At 37.5% G+C, this 13,828-nt stretch overlaps 1 protein-coding gene across 1 annotated transcript in view; it reads right to left on the bottom strand.

Moving 5' to 3' along the window:
* The window catches only part of enox1 (ecto-NOX disulfide-thiol exchanger 1), a 142,864-nt gene that overhangs the window by 18,746 nt on the left and 110,290 nt on the right, over positions 1–13,828 (bottom strand). Inside the window, exons 7-9 of the mRNA XM_067409533.1 lie at positions 8,078–8,290; positions 4,952–5,058; positions 1,696–1,813 (exon numbers count right to left, since the gene is read on the bottom strand). Coding sequence (XP_067265634.1) covers positions 1,696–1,813; positions 4,952–5,058; positions 8,078–8,290 — 438 coding nt within the window. The remainder of the gene's footprint in view (positions 1–1,695; positions 1,814–4,951; positions 5,059–8,077; positions 8,291–13,828) is intronic.

Raw genomic sequence — 13,828 nt, 5'->3', positions numbered from 1 at the left:
ATCTGGAACAATCTCTGTGCTTAAGGGTCAAGGCCGGAAAACCATACTGGATGCCTGTGATCTTCAGGCCCTTAGACGGCACTGCACCACATACAGGAATGCTACTGTAATGGAAATCACAACATGGGCTCTGGAATATTTCCAGAAAACATTGTCGTGAACACAATCCACCGTGCCATTCGCCGTTGCCGGCTAAAACTCTATAGGTCAAAAAAGAAGCCATATCTAAACATGATCCAGAAGCACAGGCATTTTCTCTGTGCCAAGGCTCATTTAAAATGGACTGTGGCAAAGTGGAAAACTGGGACGCCATGTCATCCGGACTAAAGAGGACAAGGACAACCCAAGTTGTTATCAGCGCTCAGTTCAGAAGCCTGCATCTCTGATGGTATGGGGTTGCATGAGTGCGTGTGGCATGGGCAGCTTACACATCTGGAAAGGCACCATCAATGCTGAAAGGTATATCCAAGTTCTAGAACAACATATGCTCCCATCCAGACATCGTCTCTTTCAGGGAAGACCTTGCATTTTCCAACATGACAATGGCAGACCACATACTGCATCAGTTACAACATCATGGCTGTGTAGAAGAAGGATCGAGGTACTGAAATGGCCAGCCTGCAGTCCAGATCTTTCACCCATAGAAAACATTTGGTGCATCATAAAGAGGAAGATGCGACAAAGAAGACCTAAGACAGTTGAGCAGCTAGAAGCCTGTGTTAGACAAGAATGGGACAACATTCCTATTCCTAAACTTGAGCAACTTGTCTCCTCAGTCCCCAGATGTTTGCAGACTGTTATAAAAAGAAGAGGGGATGCCACACAGTGGTAAACATGGCCTTATCCCAAATTTTTTGAGATGTGTTGATGCCATGAAATTTAAAATCAAATTATCTGTCCATTAAAATGATACATTTTCTCAGTTTAAACATTTGATATGTCATATATGTTATATTCTAAATAAAATATTGAAATTTGAAACTTCCACATCATTGCATTCTGTTTTTATTCACAATTTGTACAGTGTCCCAACTTATTTGGAATCGGGTTTAGAAAAAAAAAAAATCTTAATTATGTTAGATAACACTTAAGCAAAACATATAAATTTTACCGGAAGTCCACTGTATGCAAAATTTTTGGTTTGACATTATATATATATATATATATATATATATATATATATATATATATATATATATATATATATATATATATATATATATATATAGACATATATGAATGAATGTTGAATATTTCTATTCAACAAGAATGCATTAAATTGATCAAAAATAACAATAAAAAAACATTCATGATGTTATAAAATGAGATTTCTTTAGAACAGATTTCTTTTGAAAGGTAATATTTATTTTTTGTTGGGCAAGTGAAAATGGCTGCAGGTCAAATAAAAATCTATTGGCCTACCAGAAAAAAATCCATATTGTTGTGCCCTAAAATGAAATGTAATTATGTGGGCGCTGAACAAAGCTCCTCTTATTCACCAGTTACTTTTATTAATGATTTATTGATCAATTTAATTGCACTGCATTTGTTGTGTAAAACAGCTCTATCAAACATGAAACTACAGTTGAAATCAGTGTATATGAACTAGGTGTTAGGCCATCAGGTTTAGGGTTGTTTTAGGCACAGTCAGTCCGTGTCATGATTATAATAATGAGCGGCTGATCACAGGCCTACCCGTGTCCTCCATTCTGATCTTTTTGCAGGGGTTTTCCTCCAATTCTTCATCTGACATCTCCATTTCCTCTTCTCTTCGTATCCCCATGATCTCTTCACTGTGAGCATTTCTCAGCTCCTAATGGAGCACAATACAGAAATCAAACAAACACACACACATCCCATTACTGGCTTCTGTCCGAGACCTTGAATGATTAAAGATTACATTTTGCACACATTAACATTTCCTCTGCTCTGAGTAATTCTACAAGGACACACTTTATAGTCTCATTTGCTGTATAAATGGGGCAGTAACATATGAAAATCACACATACCAATCAAATGTTTTTCTGCAATTCTACTCTAATGTAACCTGGAAACTACTGATGAAAAACCAGGCAATGATTTGGCAAGTACAGGCTCTGGTGATTGATTCCTTAACTTAAAAATACAACCCAGAGGAAAAACCGAGGCTCTGCCGTCTCAGTGCCGTGCAATAGTGAAAGTTCATTTGTCTAGGTCTGAAAATGGAGCGTAAAAATCACATTACACAAACTTCCAAGCCCACTGATCCTCTGATAGCCATTATAGGGATCAGCACAAAGGACGTTTAATGCCACCACTGTGAAATCTTGCAGATCTGACTCTATAAAAGGAGTGCGTTTGAGCTTTACTTTATCTGTGATTGAATACATTTTATTCTAGCGCTGTGTCGCCTGAACTTTCATCTGTTTTTTGAAAGCAGTAGTATCAGAGGAATACAAGTTCTGGATTGTTTCTGATATCATATCTCTCCAATGCTCACAATATTATTTTACAAGGTTCCCACACCTTTTGACCAATGAATTTCCAAGACTTTTCCAATAGCATTTAACAGTCATTTGGGAAAACGCAGTAAGGTTTTTAAAATTCCTTTTACAAAGACTGCATTCACAAAAAGCAATTTCTAGCCAACAAAATAGGTTAGACTGAGGCGAGTTGTCACCTTGGGACACTGTCACAAGGCCTATATCTCAGTAAAAATAAGACATTTTGAGTCTTTTCTAGCAGTGATTGTGTATGTTGGTTTAAAATTCCTATTTCAAAACCTAATTAAGTTAAAATATATTTCTATCATGACAACTCTCAGGAGATTTTTAGCATGATAATGGATACGACACTGTTAATGTATTTGGTCTTGGCAGACTAGATCTGCTACGCTTCTGCTGCTGAATTGCTGCTGCTGTTGATTATTGCTGTTGTTGAAACTCAGAAAGCGCACTGCAACTGCTATACTGAATGCTAAACAGCCATTTAAATGTTAAGCAAGCAAGCTCATTGTCTGTAGATGCGACATTAACCAATCAGCTGATGCGACATTAACCAATAAGCTTGTGCCAAGTAATAAACACTGTGAATATCATCAGTTTGCGTTAAGGACACATCAGCCTGCACCATCTCGATTTTCCGTAAACACAATAAACCCAAACATATATTTTTTTTTATGAATTACACATCAAAATGTTTTTTTGTTTTTTTTTATTACGATTTGTGTTATTTTTTTTTATTTTTTTGTATTTACGCATATTTTTGTATGTAACTTGTTTTGTATGTTTTTCATGTTGCATATTTCAGGCGTTTCTGTTTAAATTTTGCTGAAAGCTGTTAAATGGCTTCTGATTCTGTATTTAATGGTAAATCCCCACTTTGACAACATACAAAAGGTAATTTTAAATGAATGGTATATTTTGTCATGGGCAATAACAGCGGGAAAAAAACAAAACGTAAAAATAAAATAAAATTATGCAAAGGTGTGTAAATTGCCTCTACGCGCCTATTTCAAAGCTTTAAAATATATAGTATTTTTCCATGACTTCTTAATTTCTATGATTTAAAAAAAAAAAAAAAAAAAAAACTTTTTGCAACTTGCAGACAGTAAAACCTGGAAAATCTCTACTTCACTTTGTTTATTAAAAAAGTACAAACTTGTCTGTCTAAAGTCTTGTTCACACCAAGAGCGATAACTATAAGAATAACTATAATGATAACTATATTAGCGTCCACACCCGTGCATATATCTTTCTGTTTATTTTAAGCGCACACTGCTGTTTTGTCGTCTGCCACTTTAAATGCTCATGCTCTTTAAAGCAGGATGGATTCTAATTCTTATCATTCATCAGCTGGATAAAATCATTCTGAAAGTGATTCCAACTATTATAATTGTGGTGTGGACTCTGCTATTCTTTTGTATTTAGAATTATTTTTAGAACTTTATTACTTCCTTGGTGTGAACAGTCCTTAACTCAACAAACAGTGCTACATTATTTTTATAAAAAAAAAAAAAAACCCAACAACAACAGAACTCTTCACAGGGGTGGCATCTCGACTGGCTTTCACCTCTCACAGCACCAAAGACTCTGCCGCATCACTGATGTCTTACCTCTTGGCGACTGTGAACTGAAATGGAATCCTTTCATAGACTTGACTTAAAGCAATTAATCAATACAGTCAGTGTATTTCTAGGATTAGGTTTCGGTCCTCACATCACTGCTCATGATATACAGTCACGGAAAAAGTCAGATGGCTTGAGGAAAGACTGCAGCTGGAGTCTATCACCAGTGAGGGATTTTTATATTTCAAGGTTCATTGAGTATTCTGTTTGCACTAGCATGAATTTTGCATACTGGTGATGTTCCATATTATGAATATGGAAATTCCATATTGTGCATTCCAGAGAATGCAGGGGTTTCTATGGATAGATTCATACAGGCACATTGTAGGTTAACATGCACCTCCCTTTTCTTTCCTCATAGAGACCTAATTCAAATTGGATGAGTTATTAACAATTAATTCAGGCTAATCACTGATGAGCATCATTATAATCCTGCCAGTATCTGTTGCCATGGCAGCAATGGAGGTTCTTTCTAGGTGGCAGTTTCAAGGAGAGCTCTGGTGAACGAAAGAGCAGAAGCTAGAAAACTGGGATGTTTGCTGTGTGAAGGCCCACAAGTCTGTACAATGAAAAGCCACAAGATACACTGTCATATAAACAGCTGCCGTGTCAGTGTACCATGTAGAGCAGGGGTCTAAAACTACTACCAGCCAGGTGGTGTTCTCCTTCGGGGGAAGTTGAACATTCACAACAAAATTTGTATTTTTACAACCTTGAATTTTATTACATTTTAGGGCAAAACTTTGGCAGCAAACTGAAAATTGATTTGTAATGATAAATTCTGGCTCAGAGTTTGAGACCCCCGATGTAGAGTCTGCATGACAAAAGGGGAGGAAAAATACCAACCTCGCACTGCTTTCGCCAAATGTCTATGTTCTTGCGCTGCGCTTTTGAGAAATGGTCCCATGCCTTTTGCCTGGTGGCAGCGGTGAACACAGCCGTAATCTGCTCAACTTTGGTGGGTAAGGAAGTCAGACAAGACAAGCCATTTATGTAGAGCTCAGCATCTGCGCCAGCTAGAGTCAGACGCATCAGGACCCTCGCAAACACTTCTCTGAGAGGCCCCTGATAGTGTCTGTTGTACTTACATCTCATTAGCTGCTGTTTCAATTCCTTAGGACTGAGGAAGGCAACAGTCTACAATGATGGATTTGCTGGAGAAGTATTATTAAAGTACTGAGTGTTTGATGACAAACATTGATTGGGGATTTAGCTCAAACTGTGTATGTGTGCATTCTTTACTTTTGCATTAGATTGTTGGATTTGCATTAGGATTGTAAGATTGAGATTTGGACCAATTGTAAACTGTTGCCTGCTATTTATTAATTTGACCAAGTCTACTCTTTATTAAACAATTATATGATTATCTTCTTCACTTTAACTGGCATATCTCTAAAATACATTTTCTCTTAGTATTTCATGCACATATGGTGTTGAAAACGTCTAAATTCTGTCAAGATGCCAATTGCAAATCTCCATCACACATGTTCATTCAAGCAAATTAATTTTCTTGACTCTTTGGATGAGTTGGGACTTGGGCTGGGACAATAAATCAATGCATCGCGAATCGTGAAATGATTCTGGATCAATTCTGAGATTTTCCGAATCCATCGCGATTCTCTCACAAATCGATTCTGAGCTTAGTTTTTAACAGTAGATGGCACTGCATGCTTTAGAACCAGCCGTACTCTGCTTGCTTCCAATTCCTTACACACACCACTTGAATCTTCTATAAAATAATCATTCATAAAGTTCAAAAAAGTTGAAGCGAATTACAAGGGTGTTTGCAGTGGGCTGTTTACATTAATCTCGCAAGTACATTCTCAGACTCAGCCAAACGCACGGACGCCTTTCTTCGTGAGCATTTGAGCGTGCAGTTAAAAACTAGCCTAAAACGCCATCTGCTGTTACAAACTAAGCTCAGAATCGATTCGAGAAAGAATCGCAATGCATTCGGAAAATCTCAAAATCGATCCTGAATCGCGATGCATCAATTTATTGTCCCAGCCCTTGTTGGAACATTGTCTTCTCACCTGTCCAGTCCTCAAAAAAAAAAGATGAGTGAATCTGATGTTGTTGGCCTACCTTTAAGTTAAGTTGAACATCTCCACATCTGCTATAAGGTCAGAGTGCTTCCACTGAGACTGTACTTACCCAGGGCCCTTCTATGGGCTTTGGCTACAGTCACACTGACATGGACAGCTAGGTCTCAATGCTGTTTGAGCATATGTACATTTATATACTGTATATCTGCAGTGAAGGGTTGTGAACTGTGTAAAGGAAAGACTGTGTGGCTCTGTTCCACAACTAGTGAGCTGCCTTGCTTTCTATACATACTGTAGGCTACTGCCTTCTAAACAGTATCCGAACCTCATACAGTAAGTGAGTGACATATCAAGTACTTTGCTGACTTTGCTGCTAGCCTTTTGCTAAGCTAACAGAAACATAAACATAATTCTCATTACACTGCATTTTAGAATAGTAGATTCTTATTGGTCAGTTGCTGCATTCAGTGGTCAAATATTTCCTAATATCCAAAATCGCTGCTACTTTATTTATTTTTTCGCTTTTTACGCAGGATACTGTACAAAACCCCTCAACTCAATGTTGGGTCCCGATGACCCTGTTTGCGTTTTCTTGCAAAACTTTTGTGATGGAAATAATATGCAGGTGGGAGGAAAACATTTGTTTTCTTGCAAAAGTATTCCTTTTCCCCAAGAAACTTTGTTCATTTGCAAAACATTTATGTTCTCTTTTGCGTTCCCTCAATAAATTTTGTGTTCGTTCATAAAATATTTGCATTCCTTGCAAAAGTATTGCATTTCCCCAAGAAACTTTGGTCGCTCGCAAAACATTTTGCAAAACAATTTCCCCCCAAAATTTGTATTTGCTCATAAAACAATTGTGATCTCATGCAAAAGTATTGCGCTTCCTCAAGAAACTTTTGTTCACTCGCAAAACATTAGCAGTCTCTTGAAAAAGTATTACATTCCCCAAAGAAACTTTGTTCGCTCACAAAACATTTAGCAAAATACCCCCCCCCCCCAAAAAAAAATTGGTTCGCTCCTAAAATATTTGCGTTCTCTTGCAAAAATATTGCATTACCCCAAGAAATTTGTTCGCTCACAAAACATTTGCATTCTCTTGCAAAACGTTGTGCGTTCCCCCAAGAAACTTTATGTGTTCGTTTGTAAAACATTTGCGTTCTCTTGCAAAAGTATTGTGTTCCTCCAAGAAACTTTGTTCACTAAGTTCACAAGTTTTTCAGGGGAACGCAATAACGGCATTATTTTGCAAGAAAATATAATTTTTCATCCATTCTCATATATATATATATATAGGTGTGGTCACATTAGCAAAACTTCTGACAAAAAATGTCCATTGTCAATAGTAGCGATGCATGAAGCACAGCTCACATAGAGGTCACTTTAAAACCAAGCAGCCAACATGGCAAATTTGTGTGACCAACTTGAACCAATTGTAACTCCTGATTGTGCAGATAACTACTGAATCTACTTGATTTTGAACTCAAAATTTTACAGAGCGACGGTAAATGTGATGCAATTTAAGATGGATTTTGTCGCAGTGCATCATGGGATTATATTATCCGTGAAGGATAAATGTGGTGGCTTTATGGTGCCTACCTTTCGAAACAGCTCTGTGTAGGAAGCTCATTTATGATGCATATGTAGGCAGCTCTCTAGGTTTTGGAACAGAGCCTGTGTCTTGTCTATTAAAATTAGGGGCAGTGTAGTGTATGTTGTAGTTCTGGATATATACATTCTACTGGCAGTACAGTCATATCAATATGAGTGAGAAACGACCAACAATCAGATCAGAGACTGAGCCCACTTAAGGACAGCTATATCATCTTGCTCGGTACAAAGGATGTGCCGTTGTCATAGCAACACTAGATAAAAATCTCATAGTAACCAGTTGGGATAAAAACAGTGAAGCCAGGAGGTATCTTACATTGTGTGAGGATGGCAAGCAGGGAATTCTTAAAGTGTTCTTTGGCCAGCTCCATCTCCTCCTCGTGCTGAGCTTTCTCGTTCATTAGGCGCCGCACGTGGCTGTTCGCTGACTGGATCATGGAGTAGAAATGATTTGCTGTGCGTCGGTTCACCTCGCCTCTTTCAACCCACGTGAACAGCACTGCTGTTGCCTCGCTGAACTTGTTGTCATCTGGAGGAATGAATGAAGAAATCTGTCAGAGGGGAAAACTGTCATTTTTACTTCAACTACTTATGACATAGACTGCTGTTACACTTACTTTGTTGGCTTGACAAAGCCAGCATACAGTTTTGGGGGTTAGGTATCTTGCTCAAGGGCACTGCAGTTGTGAGTAATGAGAGTGGAAGAGAGCGCTGTTCATTCACTCCCCCTACCTACATTTCCTGTTGGTATTGACACTCAAACCCATGACCTTCATGTTGCAAGTCAGACTCTCTTTCCATTAGGCCAAATCTGCCCCAATATGGGAACGCTTCCTGCGAAACCAGTGTCTGAAGCACGTGTGAAAACATCCCAATTCTATTGGCTGACGGTAATGTAGTGTAGCATGTCAACAAGACCATAAAAGGGCACCTACGTCACAGAATCCCCAGATTCTAATTGTCTGAAGGAAGATGCACAGACATGTCCGAAGTACGAAAAGGGAACTGGGTTACATTCGTAACCTGAGATGTTCCCTTTTGAGGGAACTTAGTCACTGTGTCATGGTGATGACACTATGGGAGTGTAATACCCACGGCGCCATACTGACCAAAATGACAGTGTCTCGTTCCTTTTTCAGGGAACTGAGTTACAGTCGTATCCTGAGACATATTTTAATATACAGTACCTTTCAGGTTGTTCTGACTTATTGTACGACTTATGGTCTTGTGGTTTTCATGTAGTGAGCAGTTAAAAAATAAAATCATGTATTGATAGAATGTTCAAAGTTGTTCAAAGAATTTTCAAACTTATAAAAATTCAATAACCTGCTTTAAGCTGCTGCCCTCATCCATCTATCCATGTCCAATCATTCTGTCTGTCCACCTATCAAGTAACAACACAGAATACACTAGCAGCTTCCCATGGCAATCACTAGAAAACCCAAGCAACATAGTTTTTAATATTCAAATCTTTCTTCAAACTACATAAAGCCTACATACCTACACACTTCAAAATTTCTCTTCCCAAGTTTTCACATTACACAAGACTCTTTGAATCTCTTTTTAAACTGCTCAAGTATTCAAACAACAGTACACAAAACTTATAACCTTCAGAATTCAAAACCTACTACAGATTCAGACAAGACTTTACTTTTTTGGCACTTCTGTTAATAGGGGCTGTATTGAAAGGAAAAGAAAGGATAGGGAGAACGGGATTGAAACTCGTGTCCACATTCTGCATGCGACATCTATGCTAAATCGCTAAGCTATGGCTCTAACTTTAGAGCCTCATTTAAAGACTCTTTCCCTGCATTGTCTTTTCCTATTGGACAAGAACATCATCTCATCAGTGTGTTCAGTCACGGCTCATGAATCAGTAACTAACCCTGCATTTTTCCTGTCTAAACATGAAGTGTAATTCCAGCCTGAGCAGCTGAGACATGAGGCGTTCAGTGTGGCCTTTCCCAAGCTTCAGTAATCTGCTCCCTGTGGACCCCTGTGAAATACATTACTGAAATTGGAAGAATAATTGAATTTTGCCTCAAAGTCAGTGCAGTAGGGCTGGCAGTAAATTCGATCCCCCCCTTAATGAGATCCCGTACACAGCAACAACATCATTCCCTGCATCTGTACGCTTTTCACCAGACTGTTATTCTTTCATCTCACCATAGAATTACCCATTTCAAGCCAACGAGAAGACTGGCGTCATGAGAGATGTATCAATTATACCGAACCTCTCTTCCAGGTCCTTAAAATATGTCCTCAACGCGTTTAATTTGAAATTTTTATGTGATATCTGTTTTAGTCCTTTTTTCAATTAAATAAATGTTATTCTCATGTGCAGTTGGTAAGAGATCCAAGGGGACTCTGGGCGTTTGAGATCAAGGGCAGGTATGTTATTAAGGTGGCACTCAAACTTCCCAGCTAATTAAAGGAAATTGAATTCTCCCAACCCTCTGGCAAAAAATGCCATCTGACGAGAATAAAAATAATTTCCACAGTCAAATGAGCCTGTTCTGCCAATCTCACGCCTAATGAGAGCCTCCACAAGAAATGCAAATGTGAAATCTCCACACTCTCCTTTAAAATACCCAGCATTCAGTCATCCGACCTCTCTGTAACGCAGACACTATGTAAGCCACTACGTTACTGCCAATTCAGTCGGTTTCAGTTATGGTGGGGAAATTAGCTTTGTTTTAAACATCACTCATATTAATTTTTCCATGAAAGCATAATGTGGCAATGAGCATTTACTTGCCAGAAAGCATTAACCAGGGGCTGTTTGAATGAATAGCATTAAAGTGTTTCCAAATGCAAGAGACAGAAAGCAGCAATGGATAGAATAAGAGTCGATATTTGAAAAAAGAGCTGAAGAACGGCCAGATTTGAGGATGAGCGAGGCAATGTATTTACATTAAAAAAGGGTTGTAATGTGCCAATTACCTTTTTAACGATTTTTACCTGTTGGACATTTTTTGACCTTCATAAAACACTTTAGTTTCACTTCCATCTTTTCCAAACTCTTCCATTTTTTTTCATATTCACATTGTCATTTTCATTACATCTATCAACACATTGTACTCTTTTTAAAATTTGTAAAATTTGTTGAATAAAATATGAATCTTTTGTCTCGCTAAAGCTAATTTCATATATTTTATGTATCCTACATACACACAATTAATTAATGTTTTCATAGCTTTTACATAATTTGATTGGAAATGACAATAAACAATGTTTCTGTTCACAAATGATATTTCATTTTCTTCGCATGTTTCATATTTCACCTCGCTCTTCACTGACACTTTTATCTCCTTGATAAACAAGTACACTAACTTTTGGTTACACTTTATTTTTTATTTACAATGTTTACTAATGAATTGTAGAATTGTTGTTTGTTGTGGAATGCTATAATTGAAGGACAGTCATAATTTGTCATATATATATATATATATATATATATATAACTGATATATAACTGATATAAAGCAATTTTACACAATAAACTATAGTTTTCTTCATAAAATGTAATTTTTATGATGGATTTTCATAACTTAAGATTGAATATATGGGTCTAAGAAAAAAGGTAAAACAATAAAATCTATAATAAAAGGTAAAAATTAAAGATGAAGGCATAGTAAAATATTTTCAAGACAGTTTTAATGTGAGCTTCATATAACAAATCTATTTTAAAAAATCTGTAAAAATCTAAAAATGTAACAAAAATTAAACTTTGGGGCATAAATGTGTGCATTCTCTAACACAAATACCGAAGCCCATTTGTATGCTGTTGATATTTCAAAAAGGCACTGATAGCTGTAGCCAATAAATATTTGTGTAGAACTAATTAGCATAATGGCTTGAGTTTAAACAAAGGTTTTGTTTGAGAGGCAATTAGATGTCAGGCATGAGCAAAACTGTGCCAGACACTAGAATATCCAAACCCTGTCTGAGATGTTTTGTCTTTTGCCTCCTGGGCTCAATAAACATGATAACATACAGACAGAGCTCGGGATGCGCCACGCAGGGAGAATGGGGAGTGCTTGACATGGGAAGTGCTGTGATTGCTGATGAGGTGGAGGCTGCAGTCAAGTCCCCATCATCGAAATGAAAGCAGTCTCTCCAGAGAGACAAGAGCTCAGAGAGGCATGGAAACCACTGCAGCCAGCATAACTCAACCATCACTACCTTCCTGGAGCCGCAAGCTGTAATCAAATCACAGCATGGGAAAATAGCTGTCAGCCACGAACCGGCACTGAAATTAAAACGTGAAAGGTGACGTTACAAATGTGTGTGAATGCCAAAGGGTGTGATGGATTGGCATAACTCTGAGATGGAAACGCAGTATGTGGCACCTTGAAAGTGATCCTGTATATTGAAAATTTGGCATATTGTATGAGTGTTCAAACCTCTCTAGATTCAGCAATAAATGTGGATAAATTATGTTAAACCTTACAATAACTGTTCCTGTCTGTCTGAAATCGATAGGAGATCGCAAAAACATTTAAAGCCTACGTTGTTGACGCAACTGGCCATTATGCCCATTCAAAGCCATAGGACAGGAAAAAAAAAATCACAAATTATATCTCTTTAATATCTCATATGGTTCTTCTAGACAACAATGAAATTGAAAGGACAGCAAATGGATACTTCTGCCTAAGTCTCCAGCTTCTCAGAGTTTACTGAGATAATGTCCCAATAAATTTCATGTATGTCTCCTCTAGAGTTTCACAAGATAGATTACAGGATCTGAGTTGTTTTAACCTAAAAGCAAATGAAAACTACTTAGTCAACCTTGGAAACCCTTTGGCTTTATAGAGCCCTGATACTGAGCGTTCACTGTTCATCTATTGTTATAACATAAGAGAAACAAAACAAACATTCATATGTATAAATTAAAAACAAAGACACACCAGAGTGGTAGAGGGCATTTAGAGAAACAAAGCAATCAGTCCTTAAATAGTCTTGCATAGCCAGAACTTCATACTGACAGCAGAAGGTCTAGACTCCATAGCAGCTATCATTGGCCAAGGACCGCCCATACAGCTGACTGACATGAAAAGCAACCAATCACAGATTGTTTTTTTGAGCATCATATTTAGGGGTGTGAAAATGTAACATCAATGTCCCTACAATAACAGACTGGCATGTAACACTCTTGGACATATTTTAAAGAGCCTTTGCCGTGAACATCACACATTTCAAATACTTTTGAAAACCCTGTGTTTAGTTGATTGTGATAAACACTCATTGTCACAGTTGTAAACACAACAGCTTTCTTTTTCCATGAGGGGGTTTGGCATTACAACGGCTTTTTTTTCCAGATGAGCTGTTCATGACACACATGTCTCCCAGAAATCATGTAGAATTCAACCAATCAGAAACCAATTTCCATGTTATGTGCCTTATGCAGAAAGGCAGAAAGCATATGATAGAGAAATACAATAAAACTAAACTAAACAAGAAAAAAAAAATCACAAATTTAATATCTCATTTGGTTCTCAGAAAAAATAAACATGGTTAAATATTGTAAACCTCACACTAACTATCTGTTGCTGATGCAACTGGCCACTTATGTCTATGCAAAGCAGTGAAAGTGGAAAAAAAAAAAAATAATAAATAACATCTCATTTGATTCTTCTACACAACATATTATTTGTGCCACAATGAGCAAATGGGATACTTCTGCTTCCCAGAGTTATCTCCTGAGAAAATGGCCCAATAAATGGCAAATATCTCCTCTAGAGTTTGGCAAGAAAGAATAAATTATCTGAGCTGCTCACAGTTCTATACTTTTAAGGCATATCAACAATTTTAGGAGAAACATCTGAGACAAAGTTAATACTAAAAGGAGACTCCAGTGAAATTGCACTAGGTCTCCAGTGCTATGATAAAGCACAGTATGATATACACTCCTATTTCCAGATTAGAATCAACAAAATACCAAATCAATTTTAAGCGCAATTAAGCACCCTAAATTCAAATGAAAACTATTTAGTCAACCTTGGAAACCCTTTGACTTTACAGGAGCCTGGTACTGAGTGTTCACTTCATTGGCAATCATTGGTCT

The sequence above is a fragment of the Chanodichthys erythropterus genome, chromosome 14, assembly GCF_024489055.1.
Source record: "Chanodichthys erythropterus isolate Z2021 chromosome 14, ASM2448905v1, whole genome shotgun sequence".
Lineage (NCBI taxonomy): Eukaryota > Metazoa > Chordata > Actinopteri > Cypriniformes > Xenocyprididae > Chanodichthys > Chanodichthys erythropterus.
The sequence above is the reverse complement of the archived record's forward strand: the minus strand, read 5'-3'. Positions and strand labels throughout refer to the sequence as shown.